The sequence below is a fragment of the Salmo salar genome, chromosome ssa02 (genome assembly GCF_905237065.1).
Source record: "Salmo salar chromosome ssa02, Ssal_v3.1, whole genome shotgun sequence".
NCBI classification, from domain to species: domain Eukaryota; kingdom Metazoa; phylum Chordata; class Actinopteri; order Salmoniformes; family Salmonidae; genus Salmo; species Salmo salar.
This window is the reverse complement of record NC_059443.1, coordinates 8,498,824-8,526,619: the sequence shown is the minus strand read 5'-3', so window position 1 is coordinate 8,526,619 and position 27,796 is coordinate 8,498,824. Positions and strand designations below refer to the sequence as shown.

The 27,796-nt window shown below is 44.7% G+C and overlaps 2 protein-coding genes across 5 annotated transcripts in view; both read right to left on the bottom strand.

The window, feature by feature from the left end:
- The window catches only part of LOC106594551 (protein PALS2), a 47,177-nt gene extending 23,476 nt beyond the window's left edge, over positions 1–23,701 (bottom strand). The window contains exons 1-5 of one of the 4 annotated variants that reach the window (XM_045697091.1): positions 23,435–23,701; positions 18,615–18,758; positions 18,416–18,515; positions 7,566–7,684; positions 3,501–3,653 (exon numbers count right to left, since the gene is read on the bottom strand). In XM_045697091.1, the coding sequence (XP_045553047.1) occupies positions 3,501–3,653; positions 7,566–7,682 (270 nt within the window). In that variant the 5' untranslated portion in view covers positions 7,683–7,684; positions 18,416–18,515; positions 18,615–18,758; positions 23,435–23,701. The remainder of the gene's footprint in view (positions 1–3,500; positions 3,654–7,565; positions 7,685–18,415; positions 18,516–18,614; positions 18,759–23,434) is intronic. The other 3 variants (XM_045697090.1, XM_045697096.1, XM_045697104.1) reach the window with 3 other exon arrangements.
- Positions 23,702–24,867: 1,166 nt separating this feature from the next.
- On the bottom strand, positions 24,868–25,997 carry LOC106606167 (pro-neuropeptide Y). The gene is made up of 3 exons (XM_045697117.1): positions 25,827–25,997; positions 25,454–25,543; positions 24,868–25,180 (listed from the first exon to the last, which is right to left on the bottom strand). Exons 1-3 carry the CDS (start codon positions 25,988–25,990, stop codon positions 25,153–25,155), a joined length of 282 nt encoding a protein of 93 aa, XP_045553073.1. The 5' UTR covers positions 25,991–25,997; the 3' UTR covers positions 24,868–25,152.
- Positions 25,998–27,796: the final 1,799 nt, after the last annotated feature.

The window sequence follows — 27,796 nt, the reverse complement described above, 5'->3', positions numbered from 1 at the left end:
GAGACACAGAGAGAAAAACAGAAGGAGAGAAAGACAGAGACAGAGAGACAGAGAGAGACAGAGAGAGAAACACAGAAAGACAATGAGAGAGAGCAGCAACATGCATCAGTACAGATCTGGTTCACACATGATAGAACTCCCTAACCCAGAAATCAGTGTCTACCTCCCCACTAGACCCCTCCACTCCCATTGGACCAGGGACATAGCCCCCCTCAGGCCGCAGTTTCTCATTGGTCCAGACAGAAAAGGCTATTTTTTTCTCTCTAGGAGGGGCAAGTAGCAGAGGCAGAGAGAGTGAGAGTCAAAGACAGATTATTAATAACCAATGGTGCCCTGAGGACAACAATTTATTATTATTAATAATAATATTATTACAAATGACAAACTTAACACAACGGCTTCCAACACCACAAAAACAATTATTCAATCCAAACAGTTGCAGTTCTCCTTAAACACATTCAGTATTACAGCTCTAACTGCCGTAGAGGCATCAGAGAGTCAATATGTCTGACGTTCTGCAGGCTTTTACAAAAATGGAGGGCACCTACATCGGTACGTACTAGTGGAACCTGGACAGTTCACCATCCCTGTGAATGGGTTGTAACAGTGAAGTGAGCTAGATCAGAAGCTTCTACAGTAAAGCTTTGTCAACAGAAAGAGAGTAAAGAAGTGATGTACGGGACTTTAATGAGGACCAGCCAACCTTTTGATACAGGATGCAGTGATGCGTATTAAAACTGTCACCTGTGATAAAGTGAAGGACGCTACGGTAGACAGACGGCATCCAATGGTTTAAGATTAGTGGCTGCTACACTCCCATGGATGGTGTCACCATAGTCAAGAAGTGGCAGGAGGAGTTGACTGTATAAATCTCCTTCCTGCTGTTTAGGGAGAGGCATCATCTATTTACATAAAAAGAAGCCTACTTTAAAATATCAGCTTCTTAAAGGAAAACTCTTTTGGTATTTGTTTTATTAGTCCAGTGTTGACATACAGAATTCATCCCCATATCATGTCAAATGCATCATACAGGGATGGTTTATGCATTTTGGAAGTTACATATCTTGAAAACCTTTTGGGACTATGTCAACAATGGACTAATGAAACAAATACTAAAATATAGTTTTGTGGTGGAATTTTTCCTTTAAACTAGCTCATCTAGGTCAAATTATTGTTCATCCAAAAGCCCAGATATTTATAGGCAGGAACCTGCTCGATGAAAGAACCATCCACTGCATAAATGTGTAAGCCATCTGAAGTATTTCTACGAGAATTAGAAAACATCATACATTTAGTTTTTACCGCATGAAGAACCAATTATAAATCAACATGGACTTTCTGCTAGGTGACAAAATCAGACTACAGCTTCAACAGCCTGGTCAGCCGGAGGGGCAATAGCGTACATAACAGTGTCATCTGCATACAGATGAATGTTACAGGTTTTTGCAGATAGACGGAATATAAATAGTAAAGAGGACAGGTCCCCAAAAATCGACCACTACAGGACACCTTTAGTAATATCCAGGTAACTTGACACCATCAGAAAGCACAGTGTCCTGTCTGATGGATACTGTACACAAAAGTATGTGGACACCCCTTCAAATTAGTGGATTTGGCTATTTCAGCCACACCCGTTGCTGACAGGTGAATAACATCGAGCACACAGCTATGGAATCTCCATAGACAAACATTGGCAGTAGAATGGCCTTACTGAAGAGCTCAGTGACTTTAAAACGTGGCACTGTCATAGGAAGTCAGTTCGTCAAATGTCTGCCCTGCTAGACCTGCCCCGGTCAACTTTAAGTGCTGTTATTGTGAAGTGGAAACGTCTAGGAGCAAACAACGTCTCAGCCGCGAAGTGGTAGGCCACAAGCTCACAGAACAAGACCGCCGAGTGCTGAATGCCGTAAAAATCGTCTGTCCTCGGTTGAAACACTCACTACCGAGTTCCAAACTGCCTCTGGAAGCAACGTCAGCATAAGAACTGTTCATCAGGAGCTTCATGAAATGGGTCTCCATGGCCGAGCAGCCGCACACAAGCCTAAGATCACCATGCGCAATGCCAAGCGTCGGCTGGAGTGGTGTAAAGCTCACCGCCATTAGACTCTGGAGCAGTGGAAAATCACTCTTGAAAGATGAATCACACTTCACCATCTAGCAGTCTGACAGACGAATCTGGATTTGGCAGATGCCAGGAGAACACTACATAGTGCCAACTGTAAAGTTTGGTGGAGGAGGAATAATGGTCTGGGGCTGTTTTTCATGGTTCGGGCTAGGCTCATTAGTTACAATGAAGGGAAATCTTAACGCTACAGCATAAAATTACATTCTAGATGATTCTGTGCTTCCAACTTTGTGGCAACAGTTTGGGGAAGGCCCTTTCCTATTTCAGCAGGACAATGCCCCTGTCCACAAAGCGAGGTCCATACAGAAATAGTTTGTCAAGATCGGTGTGGAAGAACTTGACTGGCCTGCACAGAGCCCTGACCTCAACCCCATAGAACACCTTTGGGTTGAATTGGAACCCCGACTGCGAGCCAGGCCTAAACACCCAACATCAGTGCTGACCTCACTAATGGTCTTGTGGCTGAATAGAAGCAAGTCCCTGCAGTAATGTTCCAACATTTAGTGGAAATCCTTCCCAGAAGAGTGAAGGCTGATATAGCAGCAAAGAGGGACCAACTCCATATTAATGCCTGTGATTTTGGAATGAGATGTTCGACAAGCACGTGTCCACATACTTTTGACCATGTAGTGTAGTTCCAACCAGAGAGAAAGAGAGCGAGAGAGAGGCAGAGAGAAAGAGATTATGATTTTTATTTTAATAATGTTAATCTCCAAAGTAAACTTTGGCAACATGTACATTGTTACATCATGCTAATAAAGCAAATTGAAATGAGAGAGAGCGAGAGGCAGAGACAGTGAGGCAGAGACAGAGAGGCAGAGACTTCAGGAGTAATATGGTGATTGTTTCTGTAAACAGCTCTGACAGGAGAGTCATTCTCTAGTCTACTCTCAGACTAGCTCTAACAACTCAACGATACTTGTGTGAGTGTGTACACATGGGGGTGTGAGTGTGTACACATGGGGGTGTGAGTGTGTACACATAGGGGTGTGAGTGTGTACACATAGGGGTGTGAGTGTGTACACATAGGGGTGTGAGTGTGTACACATAGGGGTGTGGGTGTGTACACATAGGGGTGTGAGTGTGTACACATAGGGGTGTGAGTGTGTACACATAGGGGTGTGAGTGTGTACACATAGGGGTGTGGGTGTGTACACATAGGGGTGTGGGTGTGTACACATAGGGGTGTGGGTGTGTACACATAGGGGTGTGAGTGTGTACACATAGGGGTGTGAGTGTGTACACATAGGGGTGTGGGTGTGTACACATAGGGGTGTGGGTGTGTACACATAGGGGTGTGGGTGTGTACACATAGGGGTGTGAGTGTGTACACATAGGGGTGTGAGTGTGTACACATAGGGGTGTGGGTGTATACCTTGAAGTGTGGTTCCTGGAGGATGTTGGCTAGTTCCTCAGCGGAGGCGTCTCTACTACTCAGTCCTGTGAGGAAGTCTAGGATCTCTGAGACCAGCTGCTGGTTGTTGTCTCTCACAGCCTCCAGCTTCACATCCGCCAGCCTCTCATGGGCCTGCAGAGAGACACATTAATACACACAGTATTTAGTTCAGGTCCTTTTAACTATCCCAACGCCTAGGACCAAGAGGCATGGAGAGACAACGTTTAGTTATTCTGCCCCCAGCCTCTGGAACAGCCTGCCAGACAACCTGAGGAGGGCTGAAACTGTGGACATATTTAAAAGAGATCTTAAAACATCTTTTAAGTTGAGCTTTTCCTTTGGGTGCTTTTTAGTCGTTCAGTTTTTATTCTTATTCTTTCATTTGTTGTGTAGTAAATATGAAATATTTCAGTTTTTATTTGTTTTTTCCTATGAAGCACATTGTGTTGCATTCCATGCTGTAGAAATAAAGCCTGATTTGATTTATGCGTGCCCTGGTCAGTTTTCTTCCTGTGAAAAGTGAACCTAGTGTAAATGTCCACCAGATGTCAGCATGTCACAACAAACAAACAAACACACTACTCCTTATGGCCTTTCTCTTGCATTTCTAAGATGGTACAAAAAAAATACTAAACATTAAACGCATATTTTTTCTTTGTGTTTAGTGAGTCCGCCAGATCAGAGGCAGTAGGGATGACCAGGGATGTTCTCTGTTTAGTGAGTCCTCCAGATCAGAGGCAGTAGGGATGACCAGGGATGTTCTCTGTTTAGTGAGTCCGCCAGATCAGAGGCAGTAGGGATGACCAGGAATGTTCTCTGTTTAGTGAGTCCGCCAGATCAGAGGCAGTAGGGATGACCAGGGATGTTCTCTGTTTAGTGAGTCCGCCAGATCAGAGGCAGTAGGGATGACCAGGGATGTTCTCTTGATAAGTGTGTCAATTAGACAATTTTCCTGTCCTGCTAAGCATTCAAAACACAACGAGTACTATTGGGTGTCATGGAAAATGTATGGAGTAATAAGTACATTTTCTTTAGGAATGTAGTGAAGTAAAAGTAGTCAAAAATATGATTACTATAGTAGAGATTCACCCCAAAAAAATACTTTAGTAACAATACTTTAAAAGTAGTAAAGTACTTTACACCACTGCAAAAGGAAAAAAGATCGAATCAAATACTACCAAGGGACAACTGCACAGTGTAGTGTACACACTACCTCTCACCCATACAGCCCAGATGCAGAAACAGGTTTTAAAGTAAAGTACAGATACCCCCCAAAAACTGCTTAAGTAGTACTTTAAAGTATACTGCTCAAAAAAATAAAGGGAACACTTAAACAACACAATGTAACTCCAAGTCAATCACACTTCTGTGAAATCAAACTGTCCACTTAGGATGCAACACTGATTGACAATAAATGTCACATGCTGTTGTGCAAATGGAATAGACAACAGGTGGAAATTACAGGCAATAAGCGAGACACCCCCAATAAAGGAGTGGTTCAGCAGGTGGGGACCTCTGACCACTTCTCAGTTCCTATGCTTCCTGGCTGATGTTTTGGTCACTTTTGAATGCTGGCGGTGCTTTCACTCTAGTGGTAGCATGAGACGGAGTCTACAACCCACACAAGTGGCTCAGGTAGTGCAGCTCATCCAGGATGGCACATCAATGCGAGTTGCGGCAAGAAGGTTTGCTGTGTCTGTCAGCGTAGTGTCCAGAGCATGGAGGCGCTACCAGGAGACAGGCCAGTACATCAGGAGACGTGGAGGAGGCCGTAGGAAGGCAACAACCCAGCAGCAGGACCGCTACCTCCGCCTTTGTGCAAGGAGGAGCAGGAGAAGCACTGCCAGAGCCCTGCAAAATGACCTCCAGCAGGCCACAAATGTGCATGTGTCTGCTCAAACGGTCAGAAACAGACTCCATGAGGGTGGTATGAGGGACCGACGTCCACAGGTGGGGGTTGTGCTTACAGCCCAACACCGTGCAGGACGTTTGGCATTTGCCAGAGAACACCAAGATTGGCAAATTCGCCACTGGCGCCCTGTGCTCTTCACAGATGAAAGCAGGTTCACACTGAGCACATGTGACAGACGTGACAGAGTCTGGAGACGCCGTGGAGAACGTTCTGCTGCCTGCAACATCCTCCAGCATGACCGGTTTGGCGGTGGGCCAGTCATGGTGTGGGGTGGCATTTCTTTGGGGGGCCGCACAGCCCTCCATGTGCTTGCCAGAGGTAGCCTGACTGCCATTAGGTACCGAGATGAGATCCTCAGACCCCTTGTGAGACCATATGCTGGTGCGGTTGGCCCTGGGTTCCTCCTAATGCAAGACAATGCTAGACCTCATGTGGCTGGAGTGTGTCAGCAGTTCCTGCAAGAGGAAGGCATTAATGCTATGGACTGGCCCGCCCGTTCACCAGACCTGAATCCAATTGAGCACATCTGGGACATCATGTCTCGCTCCATCCACCAACGCCACGTTGCACCACAGACTGTCTAGGAGTTGGCGGATGCTTTAGTCCAGGTCTGGGAGGAGATCCCTCAGGAGACCATCCGCCACCTCATCAGGAGCATGCCCAGGCGTTGTAGGGAGGTCATACAGGCACGTGGAGGCCACACACACTACTGAGCCTCATTTTGACTTGTTTTAAGGACATTACATCAAAGTTGGATCCGCCTGTAGTGTGGTTTTCCACTTTAATTTTGAGTGTGACTCCAAATCCAGACCTCCATGGGTTGATAAATTGGATTTCCATTGATTATTTTTGTGTGATTTTGTTGTCAGCACATTCAACTATGTAAAGATAAAAGTATTTAATAAGATTATTTCTTTCATTCAGATCTAGGATGTGTTGTTTAAGTGTTCCCTTTATTTTTTTGAGCAGTGTATTTTTACTTAAGTACTTTACACCACTGCGGTTTATAAATTAGGCAGGTCCCTGGCCTCTACAGACTCTGTGACATGGCTGGCCCTCTGAAACACGTTGTAGATGACATTTCACTGCAGTGTTAAACATAGATGTGCAGCTGTTAACTCCATGCACCCGGCAGTAACCACCGAGACTTAGGCTGGTGTTACACAAAGCAACTTTAACACAATTTTAGTTGCAGTTGCAAGTGACGTAATCTCAAGCAACTTTGCTGTTACATGAAGCAACTCAAATGTGATTAAAATTGCATGCAACAGCCAATCAAATTGAAGCTGATGGTTTGAGAATTCTAAACTCAAACCATGTGATCTGCTGCATTACGTTGTGGTTTCACTAAAGTGTTGACCAACTGTTTGGTTATTGGAACAGCAAGGACACAGTAGAAACGCAGCCTGTACAATTTAGCCTAAAGGACATTGCAAACACCAACACAGCTAGCTAGCTAGACAAAATTACACTGCAAACACCAACACCTAGCTAGTTAACAACGAGCTAACCAAGCTAGCACAGTTCATGGTGGACAATTTCAGTTGAAACTGGTCAAAGAGAGGTTTGGCTTCTCTTCGAAATTACATTTATTGACTGCTAAACCATGTACAAATAATGTGTATACAATTCCTGTTGTGTTAGTCTCTGTTCTGTCAACCCTGAACGCGGGTTGTTCTGCGCAGCGCGGATAGCTGTGTTGACATGACAGTTGGGTCGGAATTCCGAACCTTCAAATGGATCATGTGACAAAAGTGTTTGTTTTGATTGGCTGTTGCTTGCAACTAGTTGCAAAGTTTCAACTGGATTCAACCAAGTTGCAGATGAGATGCTTATTGGTTGCAGGGGGGTGTTTCCCCAAGCAATCAAGAAACAACTCGGTTGCAAGCAACTAAAATTGCTGGCAAGTTGTGCCTTGACCTGGCAGACTGGCTGGCTAATGGGCCATACCCTACATTCAAACACTCGTGGCCAAAACGTTCCAGACTGCTGCTGTTTGACTCATGGCCGTTATTGGCACAGTCCGTTCTGACAAGATGGAGGAGACATTTATATGGTGGCGCTGAGTGCCTTTTCCTCTCCCCTCCTTCTCTACTCTCTTAATTGATGATATGATGGAGTGTGTATGTTACCTTGGCGAGGGAGCGGACTATAGGGCTCTCTATGATTCCCCTGAGGAAGAGGAGGTCGATGTCTTTGGCCCCCGTGGTGGGAGGCAGGTCTCTCAGGTTATCCAGCACCTGCTGCATGGCTGGAGGACAAACACAAAACGGCCTGGTATTTCAGAAACTTGGTAGCAAAGGTCCGCTCCATGTAGGGATAAAAAAAAGAAAAACACTCCCAAAATGAACACCTCCCTCTGGTCTTCCCCCACAACACCTGGCATATTTGGTACATAAGAACACACATCAACATCAAACCAGGATGTTCTGACAAGAGAATGTTTGTAAATGTGCACTGATGGTGGGACTTCCTGTCTGATCTAATTAGCTATCAGGAAGACCAGGCGGTCATGTCTAGCTACAGTGCTTTCAGAAAGTATTCAGAACCCTTGACTTTTTCCACATTGTTACGTTACAGACTTATTCTAAAATTGATTACATTATATTTATTTTCTTTCCTCATCAATCTACACACAATGCCCCATAAACAGGCTGAGAAATGTTTGCCAATTTATAACAAAAAAAAAATAGAAATACCTTCTTTACATAAGTATTCAGAACCTCGAAATTGAGCTCAGGTACATCCTGTTTCCATTGATCATCCTTGAGATGGTTTCTACAAACTTCAAAAAAAAATGTTGGGGGGGGGGGGGTTGTATCACTTGATTTACACAACATGCCTACCACTTTGAAGATGCTAAATATTTTTTATCATGAAACAAAGAAGAATTAAGATGAAAAACAACTAAAACTTGAGCGTGCATAACTATTCACCCCCCCCAAAGTCAATACTTTGTAGAGCCACCTTTTGCAGCAATTACAGCTGCAAGTCTCTTGGGGTATGTCTCAACTTGCTAGACAGATCTAGCCACTGGGATTTTGGCTCATTCTTCAAGGCAAAACTGCTCCAGCTCCTTCAAGTTGGATGGGTTACACTGGTGTACAGCAATCTTTAAGTCATACCACAGATTCTAAATTGGATTGAGGTCTGGGCTTTGACCAGGCCAATGAGATCATGTGACACAGATTGCACACAGGTGGACTTTAACTAATTATGTGACTTCTGAAAGTAATTGGTTTCACCAGATCTTATTTAGGGGCTTCATAGCAAAGGGGTGAATACTAGAGGTCGACCGATTAATCGGAATGGCCGATTAATTAGGGCCGATTTCAAGTTTTCATAACAATCGGAAATCGGTATTTTTGGCCGCCGATTTGGCCGATTTTCAATGACGGCCTAGGAACGGTGGGTAAACTGCCTTGTTCAGGGGCAGAATGACAGATTTTTACCTTGTCAGCTCAGGGATTCAATCTTGCAACCTTACGGTTAACTAGTCCAACGCTCTAACCACCTGCTTTACATTGCACTCCACGAGGAGCCTGCCTGTTACGCGAATGCAGTAAGAAGCCAAGGTAAGTTGCTAGCTAGCATTAAACTTATCTTATAAAAAACAATCAATCAATCATAATCACTAGTTAACTACACATGGTTGATGATATTACTAGTTTATCTAGCCTGTCCTGCGTTGCATATAATCGCTTAGGTACACGTTGCTCTAACCATAAACATCAATGCCTTTCTTAAAATCAATACACAAGTATATATTTTTAAACCTGCATATTTAGCTAAAAGAAACCCAGGTTAGCAGGCAATATTAACCAGGTGAAATTGTGTCATTTTGCGTTCATTGCACGCAGAGTCTATATGCAACAGTTTGGGGTCGGCTGGCTCGTTACGAACTAATTTGCCAGAATTTTACGTAATTATGACATAACATTGAAGATTGTGCAATGTAACAGGAATAACGTTTTGTTTTCGAGATGATAGTTTCCGGATTCGACCATATTAATGACCTAAGGCTCGTATTTCTGTGTGTTATTATGTTATAATTAAGTCTATGATTTGATAGAGCAGTCTGACTGAGCGGTGGTAGGCAGCAGCAGGCTCGTAAGCATTCATTCAAAATAGCACTTTCGTGCGTTTTGCCAGCAGCTCTGTTTATGACTTCAAGCCTGTCAACTCCCGAGATTAGGCTGGTGTAACCGATGTGAAATGGCTAGCTAGTGCGCGCTAATAGCGTTTCAAACGTCACTCGCTCTGAGACTTGGAGTAGTTGTTCCCCTTGCTCTGCATGGGTAACGCTGCTTCGAGGGTGGCTGTTGTCGATGTGTTCCTGGTTTGAGCGAGGAGAGGGACAGAAGCTATACTGTTACACTGGCAATACTAAAGTGCCTATAAGAACATCCAATAGTCAAAGGTATATGAAATACAAATCGTATAGAGAGAAATAGTCGTATAATTCCTATAATATCTACAACCTAAAACATCTTACCTGGGAATTTTGAAGACTCATGTTAAAAGGAACCACCAGCTTTCATATGTTCTCATGTTCTGAGCAAGGAACTTAAACGTTAGCTTTTTTACATGGCACATATTGCACTTTTACTTTCTTCTCCAACACTTTGTTTTTGCATTATTTAAACCAAATTGAACATGTTTCATTATTTATTTGAGGCTTTATTTAACTAGGCAAGTCAGATTTAAGAACACATTCTTATTTTCAATGACGGCCTCGGAACAGGGGTTAACTGCCTTGTTCAGGCGGGATTCATTTCTGCAACCTTCCGGTTACTAGTCCAACGCTCTAACCACCTGCCTTACATTGCACTCCACAAGGAGCCTGCATGGCAGGCTGACTACCTGTTACGCGAGGGCAGCAAGAAGCCAAAGTAAGTTGCTAGCTAGCATTAAACTTATCTTATAAAAAACTATCAATCTTAACAATCCCTAGTTAACTACACATGGTTGATGATATTACTAGTTTATCTAACGTGTCCTGCGTTGCATATAATCGATGCGGTGCCTGTTAATTTCTCATCGAATCACAGCCTACTTCAACAAACGGGTGATGATTTAACAAGCGCATTTGCGAAAAAAGCACTGTCGTTGCACCAATGTACCTAACCATAAACATCAATGCCTTTCTTTAAAATATTTTTAAACCTGCATATTTTGTTAATATTGCCTGCTAACATGAATTTGTGTCACTTCTCTTGCGTTCCGTGCAAGCAGTCAGGGTATATAAAGCAGTTTGGGCCGCCTGGCTCATTGCGAACTGTGTGAAGTCCATTTATTCCTAATAAAGGCCGTAATTAATTTGCCAGAATTGTTCATAATTATGACATAACATTGCACAACCTTCAATGTAACAGGAATATTTAGACTTAGATAAATACGGTTCCGTATTTCACTGAAATAATAAACGTTTCGTTTTCGAAATGATAGTTTCCGGATTCGACCATATTAATGACCAAAGGCTCGTATTTCTGTGTGTTATTATGTTATAATTAAGTCTATGATTTGATAGAGCAGTCTGACTGAGCGGTGGTTGGCACCAGCAGGCTCGTAAGCATTCATTCAAACAGCACCTTCGTGCGTTTTGCCAGCAGCTCTTCGCAATTCTTCAAGCATTGCGCTGTTCATGACTTCAAGCCTATCAAAAAAAATTATGGCAAATCGGTGGTCAAAAATACCGATTACCGATTGTTCTGAAAACGTGAAATCGGCCCTAATTAAATCGGCCATTCCGATTAATCGGTCGACCTCTACACTGCATGTACATGTCCTTGTATGAACGGCCTGTCTCACACCTCAGTAGATATCGGGAAGACCAGGCGGTCAGGTCTAGTTTTATACAACGGGTCGGTCTAATCCTGAACCGCATTCCAGCCTGTGTCTATTCCACAAGTTACCAGCAGCTACATTTATTAAGTTAAAATGCCTATTTACTCTGTTCCATCTGACTGCGCAATCCACTGTCTCATCTACCCTGCCAGGTCATTTATGAACTTCATCTCCACTATAAAAAGTATGTAGACATTATCTACCATTTCTTTTAGACTAACATTTCATTTTCAACAGCGGAGATTTGTATAAACCTTGCTGTCTGTCTCTGACATTTGCAAAATGTTTTCAATATTCAAATTCGATCTCCAGCTGTCCCATAGTAATAAACGAGTCGGGACGAGACAGACAGAGAGACAGACAGAGACTTTCTCAGCCACAGACAGGGAGGCAGGCAGGCAGGCAGCGTTTCTCAGCCACAGACAGGGAGGCAGGCAGGCAGGCAGCGTTTCTGAGCCACAGACAGACAGACAGCGTTTCTCAGCCACAGACAGGGAGGCAGACAGGCAGACAGGCAGGCAGCGTTTCTCAGCCACAGACAGGGAGGCAGGCAGGCAGGCAGCGTTTCTGAGCCACAGACAGACAGCGTTTCTCAGCCACAGACAGGGAGGCTGGCAGGCAGCGTTTCTCAGCCACAGACAGACAGACAGCGTTTCTCAGCCACAGACAGGGAGGCAGGCAGGCAGGCAGCGTTTCTCAGCCACAGACAGGGAGGCAGGCAGGCAGGCAGCGTTTCTCAGCCACAGACAGGGAGGCAGGCAGGCAGGCAGCGTTTCTCAGCCACAGACAGACAGCGTTTCTCAGCCACAGACAGGGAGGCTGGCAGGCAGCGTTTCTCAGCCACAGACAGGGATGCAGGCAGGCAGGCAGCGTTTCTCAGCCACAGACAGGGAGGCAGACAGGCAGGCAGCGTTTCTCAGCCACAGACAGGGAGGCAGGCAGGCAGGCAGCGTTTCTCAGCCACAGACAGACAGCGTTTCTCAGCCACAGACAGGGAGGCTGGCAGGCAGCGTTTCTCAGCCACAGACAGGGAGGCAGGCAGGCAGCGTTTCTCAGCCACAGACAGGGAGTTAGGCAGGCAGCGTTTCTCAGCCACAGACAGGGAGGCAGGCAGGCAGCGTTTCTCAGCCACAGACAGGGAGGCAGGCAGGCAGCGTTTCTCAGCCACAGACAGGGAGGCAGGCAGGCAGCGTTTCTCAGCCACAGACAGACAGCGTTTCTCAGCCACAGACAGGGAGGCTGGCAGGCAGCGTTTCTCAGCCACAGACAGGGAGGCAGGCAGGCAGCGTTTCTCAGCCACAGACAGGGAGGCAGGCAGGCAGGCAGCGTTTCTCAGCCACAGACAGGGGAGGCAGGCAGGCAGCGTTTCTCAGCCACAGACAGGGAGGCAGGCAGGCAGCGTTTCTCAGCCACAGACAGGGAGGCAGGCAGGCAGCGTTTCTCAGCCACAGACAGGGAGGCAGGCAGGCAGCGTTTCTCAGCCACAGACAGGGAGGCTGGCAGGCAGCGTTTCTCAGCCACAGACAGGGAGGCTGGCAGGCAGCGTTTCTCAGCCACAGACAGGGAGGCTGGCAGGCAGCGTTTCTCAGCCACAGACAGGGAGGCTGGCAGGCAGCGTTTCTCAGCCACAGACAGGGAGGCAGGCAGGCAGCGTTTCTCAGCCACAGACAGGGAGGCAGGCAGGCAGCGTTTCTCAGCCACAGACAGGGAGGCTGGCAGGCAGCGTTTCTCAGCCACAGACAGGGAGGCTGGCAGGCAGCGTTTCTCAGCCACAGACAGGGAGGCAGGCAGGCAGCGTTTCTCAGCCACAGACAGGGAGGCAGGCAGGCAGCGTTTCTCAGCCACAGACAGGGAGGCAGGCAGGCAGCGTTTCTCAGCCACAGACAGGGAGGCAGGCAGGCAGCGTTTCTCAGCCACAGACAGACAGCGTTTCTCAGCCACAGACAGGGAGGCTGGCAGGCAGCGTTTCTCAGCCACAGACAGGGAGGCAGGCAGGCAGCGTTTCTCAGCCACAGACAGACAGCGTTTCTCAGCCACAGACAGGGAGGCTGGCAGGCAGCGTTTCTCAGCCACAGACAGGGAGGCAGGCAGGCAGCGTTTCTCAGCCACAGACAGGGAGGCAGACAGGCAGCGTTTCTCAGCCACAGACAGGGAGGCAGGCAAGCAGCGTTTCTCAGCCAGTTGAATCATGAATCAGCTGGCATCATTTTTACACACATATACAAAGAAATGTCAATTGAAAAAAGGTCAAAACGAAGTGCAGCTAGTTTCCAGTCTTTCCATCTTCAGTTTGATGTGATTGTGTTGGCTGTGTTGTTGGCTAGCTCCTATGAACAACAGAGTCCTGACGAGAGAACACATTTTCTATGCCAGGTGAAATCACGCCTCATTAGCGCATTGGATGTATCCAAATAAATGTCACTGGAAAACAGCTTAAACAAATGAAAATGCAGCTCCTTTGCTGTTTGATGTGACTGTAAGTTATCTGTAGTTGGCTAGCTAGCAAGCAAGGGATAAGAACGTTACCAGCCAGTATGGCAATAGAACATTTAGAAGGAACAAACCAGAAAAATGATGCCAGCTGATTCCTGATTTGGACTGGCTGAGAAAAGCCGTCTCCTGTCTTGTCCCGAATCCTTCATTACCATGGGACAGCTGATATTACACTGTTTCAATATTCAAATGTTTCAAATGTCAGAGGGAAAGGTCCCGTGTGGCTCAGTTGGTAGAGCATGGTGTTTGCAACACCAGGGTTGTGGGTTCAATTCCCACGGGGGACCAGTACGGAAAGAAAAAAAAAATGTATGAAATGTATGCATTCACTACTGTAAGTCGCGCTGGATAAGAGCGTCTGCTAAATGACGAATGTAAATATCCCCACTGCTGTAAACTAAATGTTAGCCTAAAGGAAACGTGAGGTAATGTCTAGATACTTTTTATAGTGGAGATCAAGTTTATACATATCCCCACTGCTGTAAACTAAATGTTAGCCTAAAGGAAACGTGAGATAAAGTCTAGATACTTTTTATAGTGGAGATCAAGTTTATACATATCCCCACTGCTGTAAACTAAATGTTAGCCTAAAGGAAACGTGAGGTAATGTCTAGATACTTTTTATAGTGGAGATCAAGTTTATACATATCCCCACTGCTGTAAACTAAATGTTAGCCTAAAAGAAACGTGAGATAAAGTCTAGATACTTTTTATAGTGGAGATCAAGTTTATACATATCCCCACTGCTGTAAACTAAATGTTAGCCTAAAGGAAACGTGAGGTAATGTCTAGATACTTTTTATAGTGGAGATCAAGTTTATACATATCCCCACTGCTGTAAACTAAATGTTAGCCTAAAGGAAACGTGAGGTAATGTCTAGATACTTTTTATAGTGGAGATCAAGTTTATAAATTGCCTGGCTGGGCTGATGAGACAGTGGATTGCGCAGTCAGAAAGAACAGATTAAATTTAAAAAGTCATAGATTTAGCCGGTTGTAACTTATGGAATAGACACCGGGTGGAATGCAGTTTTAACCAACCAGCATTCAGGATTAGACCCACCCTTTGTATAATTCAAGATGGATGTTGATGAAACACGTCACGCCCCTTTAAACTGTCTATTTTAACTTCTATGGTAACGACATTTGATTTGGATATTAATGAGTGCACAGTGACAAATTCCAAAAATCAAGATCAAACACAAATGTAGGACCTTGATGTAAAATACCCGGCATAACAAGGCGTGAAACAACTGGAGCAGTAAGCTACCATCAATGGAGTGATTCAGTATGAAAAGCCTTCATTTCCATAACCCTAACAAGCAACTCGCTAAAACAATGGAGAAGTTCCAAATGGCATCCTATTCCCTTTATAGTGCACTACTTTTAACCATATAGGGAATAGGGTGCCATTTGGGACAGACATGGATGGGTCCCACTGGTAGATGTCTCCAACATTAACTATATAAGGGAACAGAACCGTTTCCCAATTCAAACCTGTAAGTGGTTACTGGTGAAACTCTCAAACCAAGGCTTGTCACAGCCTACTTACAGCTTTCTCTGGTCTGAGTTCTAATCTTCAGAAGAAAAAAATAAATCAGGAGAAAAGCATAAAGGACGTTGACTTGCACACGAACATACAGGTAACAAAATAAAGGAAACCCCAACATAGGGTGTTGGGCACCACGAGCCAACAGAACAGCTTCAATGCACCGTGTCTGGAACTCTATTGGAGGGATGTGACACTATTCTTCCATGAGAAATTCCATCTTTTGGTGTTTTGTTGATAGAAAACACAGTCTCAGGCGCCGCTCCAGAATCTCCTATAAGTGTTGAAATTGGGTTGAGATCTGGTGACTGAGACACACCCTTTAAACCCCTATGATCCTTTGAGACTAACTATTAGGGCAGGTGTTCCTAAGGTGTGGTATACTCAGGTGTATTATACAACCTGTAAACAAACCCCATGTACCCACAATGCAAACAACAGCGTCCCATTATAACACCTTGTAAATAATGTGTTTTTGAGAGACATTTCAATGGAACAATAACACTACAGGATGAACTTACCCCTAGGTACAGATCTAGGATAGGCTTCTGCGCCTCCAATCCTAACCATTAGTGGGGGAAAATGCTAAAAGCTGTTCCAAGATCAGTGTCTAAGGGCAACTTCACCCTACATCAAAGCCAGTCTGTCTGCCCTACCTCAGGCAGACAACACAGCACCTGGAAGGCTGGAGAGGGTAGGGACCCACATCAAAAGGTTTCCACTTCATCAGCTACCAACCAGGATGTTAACAACAACGTTGATCACTCTCTTTCACATAGTTTCAAAGCCTTGGTGGAGAGGATGGGTTTTCCCCCACTCCTTCTGGATAAAGGTTGTGCCCCAAATAGCACCCTATGGGCCCTGGTCAGAAGTAGTTCCTTATAAAGGGAAAAGAGTACATACTGCCCTAACCAACCCCACCGTCCAGACAGAGGAGAGTACACACTGCCCTAACCAACCCCGCCGTCCAGACAGAGGAGAGTACACACTGCCCTAACCAACCCCACCGTCCAGACAGAGGAGAGTACACACTGCCCTAACCAACCCCGCCGTCCAGACAGAGGAGAGTACACACTGCCCTAACCAACCCCGCCGTCCAGACAGAGGAGAGTACACACTGCCCTAACCAACCCCGCCGTCCAGACAGAGGAGAGTACACACTGCCCTAACCAACCCCACCGTCCAGACAGAGGAGAGTACACACTGCCCTAACCAACCCCACCGTCCAGACAGAGGAGAGTACACACTGCCCTAACCAACCCCACCGTCCAGACAGAGGAGAGTACACACTGCCCTAACCAACCCCACCGTCCAGACAGAGGAGAGTACACACTGCCCTAACCAACCCCACCGTCCAGACAGAGGAGAGTACACACTGCCCTAACCAACCCCACCGTCCAGACAGAGGAGAGTACACACTGCCCTAACCAACCCCACCGTCCAGACAGAGGAGAGTACACACTGCCCTAACCAACCCCGCCGTCCAGACAGAGGAGAGTACACACTGCCCTAACCAACCCCGCCGTCCAGACAGAGGAGAGTACACACTGCCCTAACCAACCCCACCGTCCAGACAGAGGAGAGTACACACTGCCCTAACCAACCCCACCGTCCAGACAGAGGAGAGTACACACTGCCCTAACCAACCCCACCGTCCAGACAGAGGAGAGTACACACTGCCCTAACCAACCCCACCGTCCAGACAGAGGAGAGTACACACTGCCCTAACCAACCCCACCGTCCAGACAGAGGAGAGTACACACTGCCCTAACCAACCCCACCGTCCAGACAGAGGAGAGTACACACTGCCCTAACCAACCCCACCGTCCAGACAGAGGAGAGTACACACTGCCCTAACCAACCCCACCGTCCAGACAGAGGAGAGTACACACTGCCCTAACCAACCCCGCCGTCCAGACAGAGGAGAGTACACACTGCCCTAACCAACCCCACCGTCCAGACAGAGGAGAGTACACACTGCCCTAACCAACCCCACCGTCCAGACAGAGGAGAGTACACACTGCCCTAACCAACCCCACCGTCCAGACAGAGGAGAGTACATACTGCCCTAACCAACCCCACCGTCCAGACAGAGGAGAGTACACACTGCCCTAACCAACCCCACCGTCCAGACAGAGGAGAGTACACACTGCCCTAACCAACCCCACCGTCCAGACAGAGGAGAGTACATACTGCCCTAACCAACCCCACCGTCCAGACAGAGGAGAGTACACACTGCCCTAACCAACCCCACCGTCCAGACAGAGGAGAGTACACACTGCCCTAACCAACCCCACCGTCCAGACAGAGGAGAGTACACACTGCCCTAACCAACCCCACCGTCCAGACAGAGGAGAGTACACACTGCCCTAACCAACCCCGCCGTCCAGACAGAGGAGAGTACACACTGCCCTAACCAACCCCGCCGTCCAGACAGAGGAGAGTACACACTGCCCTAACCAACCCCGCCGTCCAGACAGAGGAGAGTACACACTGCCCTAACCAACCCCGCCGTCCAGACAGAGGAGAGTACATACTGCCCTAACCAACCCCACCGTCCAGACAGAGGAGAGTACATACTGCCCTAACCAACCCCGCCGTCCAGACAGAGGAGAGTACATACTGCCCTAACCAACCCCACCGTCCAGACAGAGGAGAGTACACACTGCCCTAACCAACCCCACCGTCCAGACAGAGGAGAGTACACACTGCCCTAACCAACCCCACCGTCCAGACAGAGGAGAGTACATACTGCCCTAACCAACCCCACCGTCCAGACAGAGGAGAGTACACACTGCCCTAACCAACCCCACCATCCAGACAGAGGAGAGTACATACTGCCCTAACCAAACACGCTGTGGCTGGGTCATCCGGACGGACGGACTCACGCATGCACACACACACACCAGAAAAGACATTTCCACAACAGACACATTGTTGTCCCTCTTCACACCTTGGTTACTCAGACATCATCATGAATGGAGCATTGTTTCAAATAGAGATTCATGCTTAACCAATCAGTGTTAAAAAAATGGTGGCCGTATGTGACAGAAGAATGGTAGTAGTAAAGTAGGAAGTGAATCTGACACTCACCTGTGAATTGTGCTCCAATGCAGCGCAGCGGCTCAAAGCCCTACTCCCAGTACACACCAGTCATCTGGTGCCCTGCCTGCCTGTGGCAACACAGAAGAACCTGAAGGGAACCCAGGGAGACAACACCTTGTTATTACCCAATGCCCAATAATAAGGGATTGCTAGCTAACCTGAAATGCTTGCTTTCCAACTTAAATACCTTCAGAGTGACTCATCTGAAATAGCCGCGTCGACCTTTAAAGGACAATAGTCCAACCATTTTAGTCTTGCTGTAGACAACATGCTGTAATGTTCAACAGTTTCCATTTGGTCAGATCACTGCCACTCCAGAGGTGTGTGCTTTCTGATTGGACAAAGAAAGTCATGTGGTCATACCGGTCTGGGGGGGAGAGACTGAAAAGCATTAATCCCATTATGTTGATTACCCTAGAGGTCAAGAGTGCAAGTAGTCAACTCCAGAGCTGCCAAGTCCCTGGTATCATTAAATGGCCTATATCTGTCAGGTTGGTTTTCATCACCACAGGGATCAGTAGCATTTAAAGTGTTCAACATTCAAACCGTCCAGATTCTCTACCCAGGCCTTCTCCCTGAGGTGTGTGTACTTAACTCACTACACCTTGTGGGTTCCCACATGAAAGAAATACTAGTGTTATAGTGTATACTATGGTAGGAATACTGTAGTATTCACTGTAGTGTTGCAAAAACACTACAATACTAGGCTTGGGCGATATACCGGGGTATTTCGAAATACCGACAGTATGATTTTCAATACCGTTTAAAAAAAAAAAATGACTTATTTTGGGGTTGGGGGCACCCCCGCACGCTGGACTGAGGGTGAGTGCCTACGCCACTGCTTATAACTAACTACAAGAAATCTGTGTGTCAAATAAATCCCTGTTTACTATAGTAAACAGTACGGTACAGAATCAATATGACGGTATGAAAATCAGGGTATCGCCCAACACTAATATATACTGTAGTGCTTACAGTTTACTATAGTATAAATACTGTAGTACATTTTTATATAGAGAAAAAGTAATTACTGTAGTGTTTTTGCAGACTGCAGTATTTACAGTTTACTATAGTACAAATACTGTAGTATTTTTTTTTATATAGAAACAGTAATTACTGTAGTGTTTTGCAGACTGTAGTATTTACTGAAGTGTTTTTGGGGACATTACTGTATGTAGTATTTACTGAAGTGTTTTTGTTTATCTTTGAGATAGAAGTGGGGAGCTTTCTCCTTGAGGAAACCTACTGGAGAAATACTAAAAGATCAGATAACCTGCAGATAGGTAGGACTGGGTTCTGAGAAAGACTAAAAGATCAGATAACCTGTAGATAGGTAGGACTGGGTTCTGTGAAAGACTAAAAGATCAGATAACCTGCAGATAGGTAGGACTGGGTTCTGTGAAAGACTAAAAGATCAGATAACCTGCAGATAGGTAGGACTGGGTTCTGAGAAAGACTAAAAGATCAGATAACCTGCAGATAGGTAGGACTGGGTTCTGAGAAAGACTAAAAGATCAGATAACCTGCAGATAGGTAGGACTGGGTTCTGTGAAAGACTAAAAGATCAGATAACCTGCAGATAGGTAGGACTGGGTTCTGTGAAAGACTAAAAGATCAGATAACCTGCAGATAGGTAGGACTGGGTTCTGAGAAAGACTAAAAGATCAGATAACCTGCAGATAGGTAGGACTGGGTTCTGTGAAAGACTAAAAGATCAGATAACCTGTAGATAGGTAGGACTGGGTTCTGTGAAAGACTAAAAGATCAGATAACCTGTAGATAGGTAGGACTGGGTTCTGTGAAATACTAAAAGATCAGATAACCTGCAGATAGGTAGGACTGGGTTCTGTGAAAGACTAAAAGATCAGATAACCTGTAGATAGGTAGGACTGGGTTCTGAGAAAGACTAAAAGATCAGATAACCTGTAGATAGGTAGGACTGGGTTCTGTGAAAGACTAAAAGATCAGATAACCTGTAGATAGGTAGGACTGGGTTCTGTGAAAGACTAAAAGATCAGATAACCTGTAGATAGGTAGGACTGGGTTCTGTGAAAGACTAAAAGATCAGATAACCTGTAGATAGGTAGGACTGGGTTCTGTGAAAGACTAAAAGATCAGATAACCTGCAGATAGGTAGGACTGGGTTCTGAACGGGGAGTTCAGAGCTTCTACTCTTTTCTATAACCATAGGTAAAACATTATATGGTCTGTACGTGTCATGTAGGTTTCTCACTTACAGGTGGCACAAATTGGGATATGGCGGAGGGGGAATGGGCAGGGTATATGCAAATTAAATAGTGTAGTATTTACTAGTGTTTTTTGTGTGGATAATAACAATATTTATTATAGCATTGTACACTATACTACACAATTCTATACTAAGTACTACACATGATCGAGGGATACTACAGAGTGTAGTATAGTATTATACTATAGTATTCCATAGTAAACTGTAGTATTTTTATTATGTGGGTTTAAATTAGAGCACTAGATCAGTTTAAGCATGAATTTGAGAGGGGATTATATCCACCATATTCCTTAAAGCTACAATCCTTAGTTGCTACATTCATTTTTGGACTTCTACATGAATGCTATATACCCATTGATTCTTGAAGAATATAGGCTAACTTATGTCTCATGAGCTTAGTTCAACTGTTGTACCCCATCAGAACACAAAATATAAACTCCAATGTTTGGAAACAATGTAAATGTAAACAAACACTGTATAGCCTCAAAACATGGATAAACCTATAATTCTGATATCATGGATGGTCAGTCCTTGCATCCATAGCTCTGTCTATGCATTTGAGAGTGGTTACATTTCTCCAGGCTCTTCCCTCAGCTTCTGAACAAACCTGAAACCGGGTGGGTCACTTTGTTATTGTTTCAACTGAGGTTCACACCAGTCCATTCCTTTACAAATACTGTATGTGAGGGGGAGTGAATGAGTGCAGTACACATTGACTGCACACTTCAGAGGGAATCAGAATTCACACCCTGGTTCTCTCCCAAATAGCACCCTTTCTCTATACAGTACACTACCCTATGGCCCATGGTCAAAAGTAGTGCACTATAAAAGGGAATAGGGTGCCATTTTGGAGACAACCAGGGTATGTTCCCCACTGCTGCTCTTGCCAGCAGCATTCCCACAGAGGCTGAAATTGTCTGGATTCTCCAATACCTCAATTAAACCCTGATGCCAGCCAGAGTCCCAGCCAGGGACCAGGGAGAAAGGGACCAGACCAGGGACCCAACTAAGGACCAGGGGGAAAGGGACCAAGCTAAGTACTTGGGTGAAGGAAGCCAGCCAGGAACCATGGGGGAGGGACAAGGGACCCAGCCAGAGACCAGGTGGAAGGGACCCAGCCAGGGACAAGAGACCAGGGGGAAAGGATCTGGGAAGGGACCCAACCAGGGACCATGGGGGAGGGACAAGGGACCCAGCCAGAGACCAGGTGGAAGGGACCCAGCCAGGGACAAGAGACCAGGGGGAAAGGATCTGGGAAGGGACCCAACCAGGGACCATGGGGAAGGGGCCAGGGTATATAATAAGCAGCAGGCTACAGGGATGAATGGGTTTCACTGTCAGACCAGAGGCTTATTCAGGAGAGTGCTTCAGTGTAATGTTACAGACCATTTAAATAGAAAAGTATACTTTCCTATCTGAAGCATCGTACTACTGTACTCCATTGAATAAGACACATACCTGTCTGTCCCCTGAGCTTTGCTTTTATTTCATTAACGGACACCATTTCATAAGGCTTTTTAAAGATGAAAGATGTTTAAAGCTCAATCTCAGACGCAAACAAGGATTTGAACACTACCACAGGAATGAACAAAAAAAACACTAATTACAGGAACAAGTCCAAATTCGGCACGACCTTAATTTCTGGTCTGTGTTTTACTGTTGATCCAAAACAGATCACGTCTCCCAAATAAAGGCATTAAAAAGACTTCCGTCCCACCTCGAACGCTTTCTCTGTATAGTGACGCCACGTTTGACCAGGCCACCTAGTGTACTATGTAGTGAATTGGGTATCATTTGGGACACTTGTTAGATGGGACAATCTGTTTTATCATTCATTGTGGCAATGGAAACGTCCAAGTCATGGTGAAACGATGGGCTCATTATGTGAGTAAGCCGGCACTAACAGAATAATGTATAGGGTAACTAACTACACATAGCCAACAACAAAAAAAGGGCCGATCCATGCAAAGTAAAACATTTGGCTACCCTCTCCATTGTTGACACTAAAGTGTTCTTTCTCAACGTGTCTAACATAGCTATGTCTGACTCTTACAGCTCAACACGTGGAACCTTCCAGAAAGCCAACACAAATCTCACAAACACCCTAGTTACACTCCACATAACACATTTGGGACTCACAACTTGTTACAAAGGCACACACATTATTAGCTAGCTTCCTGTGCGGGGTGCAGAACACGTGTAGACATTTTTGGTTTCCCATTCGGCTGAGACGGAGCAGATGAGAGGTCGCATTGAACCCATTCCTAGTGGTTTGCTAACTTTATTAGTAAACTGTCCCGTTAGATAAAGCAAATACCACTTTTCTGGCCAATTAACTAATTGATATTTGAGCTATTTAGAGCACAATTTGACGCTAATCAAAATGACAGCGGAGCATTGGTCCAATTCCACGTCATAACTTGTGGCAAACAATCCAACTGGATATATGGCTTAGCTAGCCAACAAGCTAACTAGTTAAAACCTAGTCTAGAAATACAGCTAACAAGCCCGATGTTAGGTTAGCAATGGTAGCTAGCATGTTATTATTAGCTTGCTAGCAATCAACTGAGTCCCAGCCTGACTGGATCCAGCTAGTGTCAGCTAGCTAGCGAGTGTTGCAAGAATGGTGAGTGGATTGCTAGCCTAACCTGACTTGCGTTTCGCTATTTGAACCCATTTTCGTGGCGCTGAGCCCCTCACGCTGTTTCGAAGTCCAATGGGCTACGAAGAAGATGGTCATAAAAAATGTATGACTTTACCTGACGTTCTCCGTGTCAGAATTTCAAGTCTCCATAGACTCGTTGCACCCCAGACGAGGCTAGTTTGTCTAGCGCGCAGCTCTCCTGTCATGGAGACATGCCGCCGGGTGACGTTTGATCTCGAAGTCCCCTTTAGAGACGAGCAGCTAGCTAATGTAGTTCCCACCCACTCCTTAACGTACTACAGATAGTGTGAAAACTGAAGACATGCTCTTTTCTGTTCATATAGTTTAATAGCAGTAATTATTTCATAAATTATAGATTCTGTATTTGACATCGACTATGACCATCTGGGTCTCCTGAGCTCCACAAACCGTTTTAACCCACACATAAACACCTCAAATGGCACCCTATATAGTAAAGCCCACTATAAGTAGAGCACTATATAGGGAATAGGGTGCCATTTGGGACGGAATTGCCCTATGTTAGTTACACAACTAGGCACTGTTACACATTCATACTCCTTGTGAAATAAATAACAAGCATTAAACACCAGACAGCAGTAGCCTATGTATTCAGTACAGCCAAAGACATTACATATAGACCTGACATGATTCTCTGGCTGTCAACATAAAGAATCCTACTGTTGGTCTAGTCTCAAATTGGCACCCTATTCCCTACATAGTGCACTACTTTAGACCAGAGCCCTGGTCAAAAGTAGTCCACAATATAGAGAATAGGGTGCCAATTTGGGACAGAATCTTGTTTTACATTTGAGCATTCTAGAACAATGAACCCATTAGTATGCAGGGACTGTTCTATCTTCTGTCTAAAACGGGACTTAGTCCCAAGTGGCACACTACCAGGCGATAAATAGTGCACTACAGATGGTGCCATTTGGGACACATATTAGGTAACTGGGTTCATGCACCGGATCTCATTATTACATGTCCCTTTGGAGGTAACCAGGTTAGTGTCCCAAATCGTACCCTATTCCATAGTGAACTACTTTTGACCAGGGATCCCAGGCCATTTAATATGATTCTACACCTTACATTTGTTTTCACGTTAGGCAAGGTGCTGTTATATAGAATGATTGTACACAATCAAAATCCACACAGACCAGTGAAAGGTTAACAATGTTACACATTGAAATAATGGACAGAATGAATAGATTGTTATTCTCACCTCTCACGCCAGACAGCTGTTTGAAGGCTACATTCCAAGCTGGAGTATAACGGTATCAGAGTACTAAGGCCAGTCCAGAAGAGGGCAGTATATCTTAGTAAAACCAGTGGGAACAAAGAGAACCCTGTGCAGCAGTGGTTCTAGGTGTAGATCCTGGTCCTGGTTGTGGCAGGAACAACTAGTATCCAATAAGTGTAAAAACAACACTAGAAACGTTTTTCTTTAAGGAAGACCACGTTGCTTACTTTCTGATTCTGGAGTCCTAGGATTTTCTTGTTTATATACTTAAAACAGAGTCACATTATAAAACAATGATCCAAGGTACTTTATATGATGTATTTAATCCAACCAGTAGATGTTTATTTTGGTTTACAGTACACAGTGTGATGCACAAAAGAAGAAAGTAACATATGTACAGGACACTTCTACTATGACAGACAGACAGAGAGAGAGGTGGTTGCATGCAGGCTGCAGATATCTATTAAAGTCCAGGTCGAGTCGGTGACCAACAGGCAGTGTGGTGTTGTTGTGACAAACAGGCAGTGGGTTTGTTGAAAGGGACTGGTATGGAAGTCCGTAATACACTGGCTTCACCACCACAACGGTAGGTCTTCATATCTGTCAGGAGAAACAAGCAAAGTGTTCATTTATGTTGGGCCATTATTATGTTGGCATTGATTAATAACTAATTGACTATTGCTGTGTCTGTTACTCTCAAATGCACAATATACTTTAGCCTATAGGTTATAGTGGATCAATAAACAAAACTACTTAAAACAAAAATAATGGATTAGATCTAGGCTACTAATCCCCACCCCAAAAAGATGATGGCTAAAGCTGATCATTCTGAGGACAGGTATATCGGTATCCTTGGTATGTTTTTACACCCACCTTCCATAGCTTGCTAGTGGGACGCTCTCTGTGCTCTCCCTCTGTAGCAGGTCAGAGAACACTGTATCAGGGCTGGATCTTTTCCCATACCTGAGAGAGGTAAAGAAAAAGTCAAAGAAAACAGGAAAACATTTTTTATTGCAACCCTTTATTTCCTTCAAAGTTAAACCTTATATGAAATACAGATATTTTGTGAAAGGTAACAAAACAGAAGCATCATCATCAGAACCACTTTGGAAATAAGTGTTTTTCAAGTGTTATCTTCTGGGATCAAATGCACATCTTGTTTAATGTATGCATTTAATGGTTTACCCAAAATAATAATAATCTTCATCATATGCTGTATCTTCCCCTCACCAGATGAAGAACTCACCGCTGTCGAGTGATTTGGTTGATGTAGTGTCTGAGTGCAGAGAAGTACTTGGCGAAGTCCTCGACAGGTGCATCTTCTGCGGGAATGACAGGTTTGGATGGATACGCGTCCATCAGAGTGGACATGCATACCAGCGAGTACACCGCCAGCATACCCAGAGACATCGCTGCGTTAGGGGCGCATCTAAACCACACAAAAGCACAGAGAATCAAACTAGAAAACAAATGCACTGTGACTGTGCTCCTGTCCTTAGTTCATAATGTAGCCAATAAAATGCAATCATTTTTATTTGCTACTGTGCGTAATAACTTGTAAATAAACCATAAAGCCAACGACACCTTGTTATCCAAAACTATATTCCATCATCTTTAATAACCAACTGAAAAAATATGAACCAACTCTGAAAATATGAATGTGCAGCAAACAAGGTTTTCCATGAGAACAAATATTTTCTTTAGTAATTCAATCAAGAACAACTTTACAAAACCCTGGAAGTCGATACAAAGACAAATAGTCAGCGACAGAAAAGTGCTTTTTACTCACTTTATTTTGTGAAGACTGGAGATGGTTTCGTTGAATGACTGTTCTGTGCTCGCAACTGTCTTTGGCAGCAAGCATCCTGGGAGTTTTATATCTGTGGCATGGAGCGCATTTGGAGGAGGAGAGGGGAGGGTGCCCAAAAGAACACATAAGTAATGTTCAGAATTCAGGGATGGGTAATAGCACTCTGACAAACATTAAACCAGGATATGTGTCATTGTCATCAACAGCTTTTATTTGGGTGTGTAATCAAATGTCTGGACGGACATCTGAATAATTTCGCATACCAAATAAATCATTTGTCAACTGTAGTCTGAGTAGAATCCTCTTTGAAGGGACGTAAACTTGTTAAGAGCATTACATCCATAGGAAACTAAATATTTGCAATGAGTCACTAAAAACTTTGCTCAACCATGCCATCGACCTCTGACAACTGCAATTTATGTTATGATAAGCAATGCCAGTGGAAGTCCATGTCTCAATAATGAGCTTCCATTGAAAGGCTCTCTGGAATATGGATGTACCCAGATTCAAGTCTGAATTCAGATAGCATGTACTGAATACTTCAGAAACTGTGTTATAGCCGGAATTTAAAATGGATTCAATTTAGATTGTGTCGCTGATCTACAGTTGAAGTCGGAAGTTTACATACACTTAGGTTGGGGTCATTAAAACTCGTTTTTCAACCACTCCACAAATTTCTTGTTAACAAACTATAGTTTTGACAAGTCGTTTAGGACATCTACTTTGTGCATGACAAGTCATTTTTCCAACAATGTTTACAGACAGATTATTTCACTTATAATTCACTGTATCACAATTCCAGTGGGTCAGAAGTTTACATACACTAAGTTGACTGTGCCTTTAAATAGCTTGGAAAATTCCAGAAAATTATGTCATGGTTTTAGAAGCTTCTGATAGGCTAAATTACATAATTTGAGTCAATTGGAGGTGTACCTGTGGATGTATTTCAAGGACTACCTTCAAACTCAGTGCCTCTTTGCTTGACATCATGGGAAAATCAAAAGAAATCAGCCAAGACCTCAGAAAAAATAATTGTAGACCTCAACCTTCCAAACGCCTGAAGGTACCACGTTCATCTGTACAAACAATAGTACGCAAGTATAAACACCATGGGACCACACAGCTGTCATACTGCTCAGGAAGGAGACGCGTTCTGTCTCCTAGAGATTAATGTACTTTGGTGAGAAAAGTGCAAATCAATCCCAGAATAACAGCAAAGGACCTTGTGAAGATGCTGGAGGAAACAGGTACAAAAGTATCTATATCCACAGTAAAACGAGTCCTATATCGACATAACCTGAAAGGCCGCTTAGCAAGGAAGAAGCCACTGCTCCAAAACCCCCATAAAAAAGCCAGACTACGGTTTGCAACTGCACATGGGGACAAAGATCGTACTTTTTAGAGAA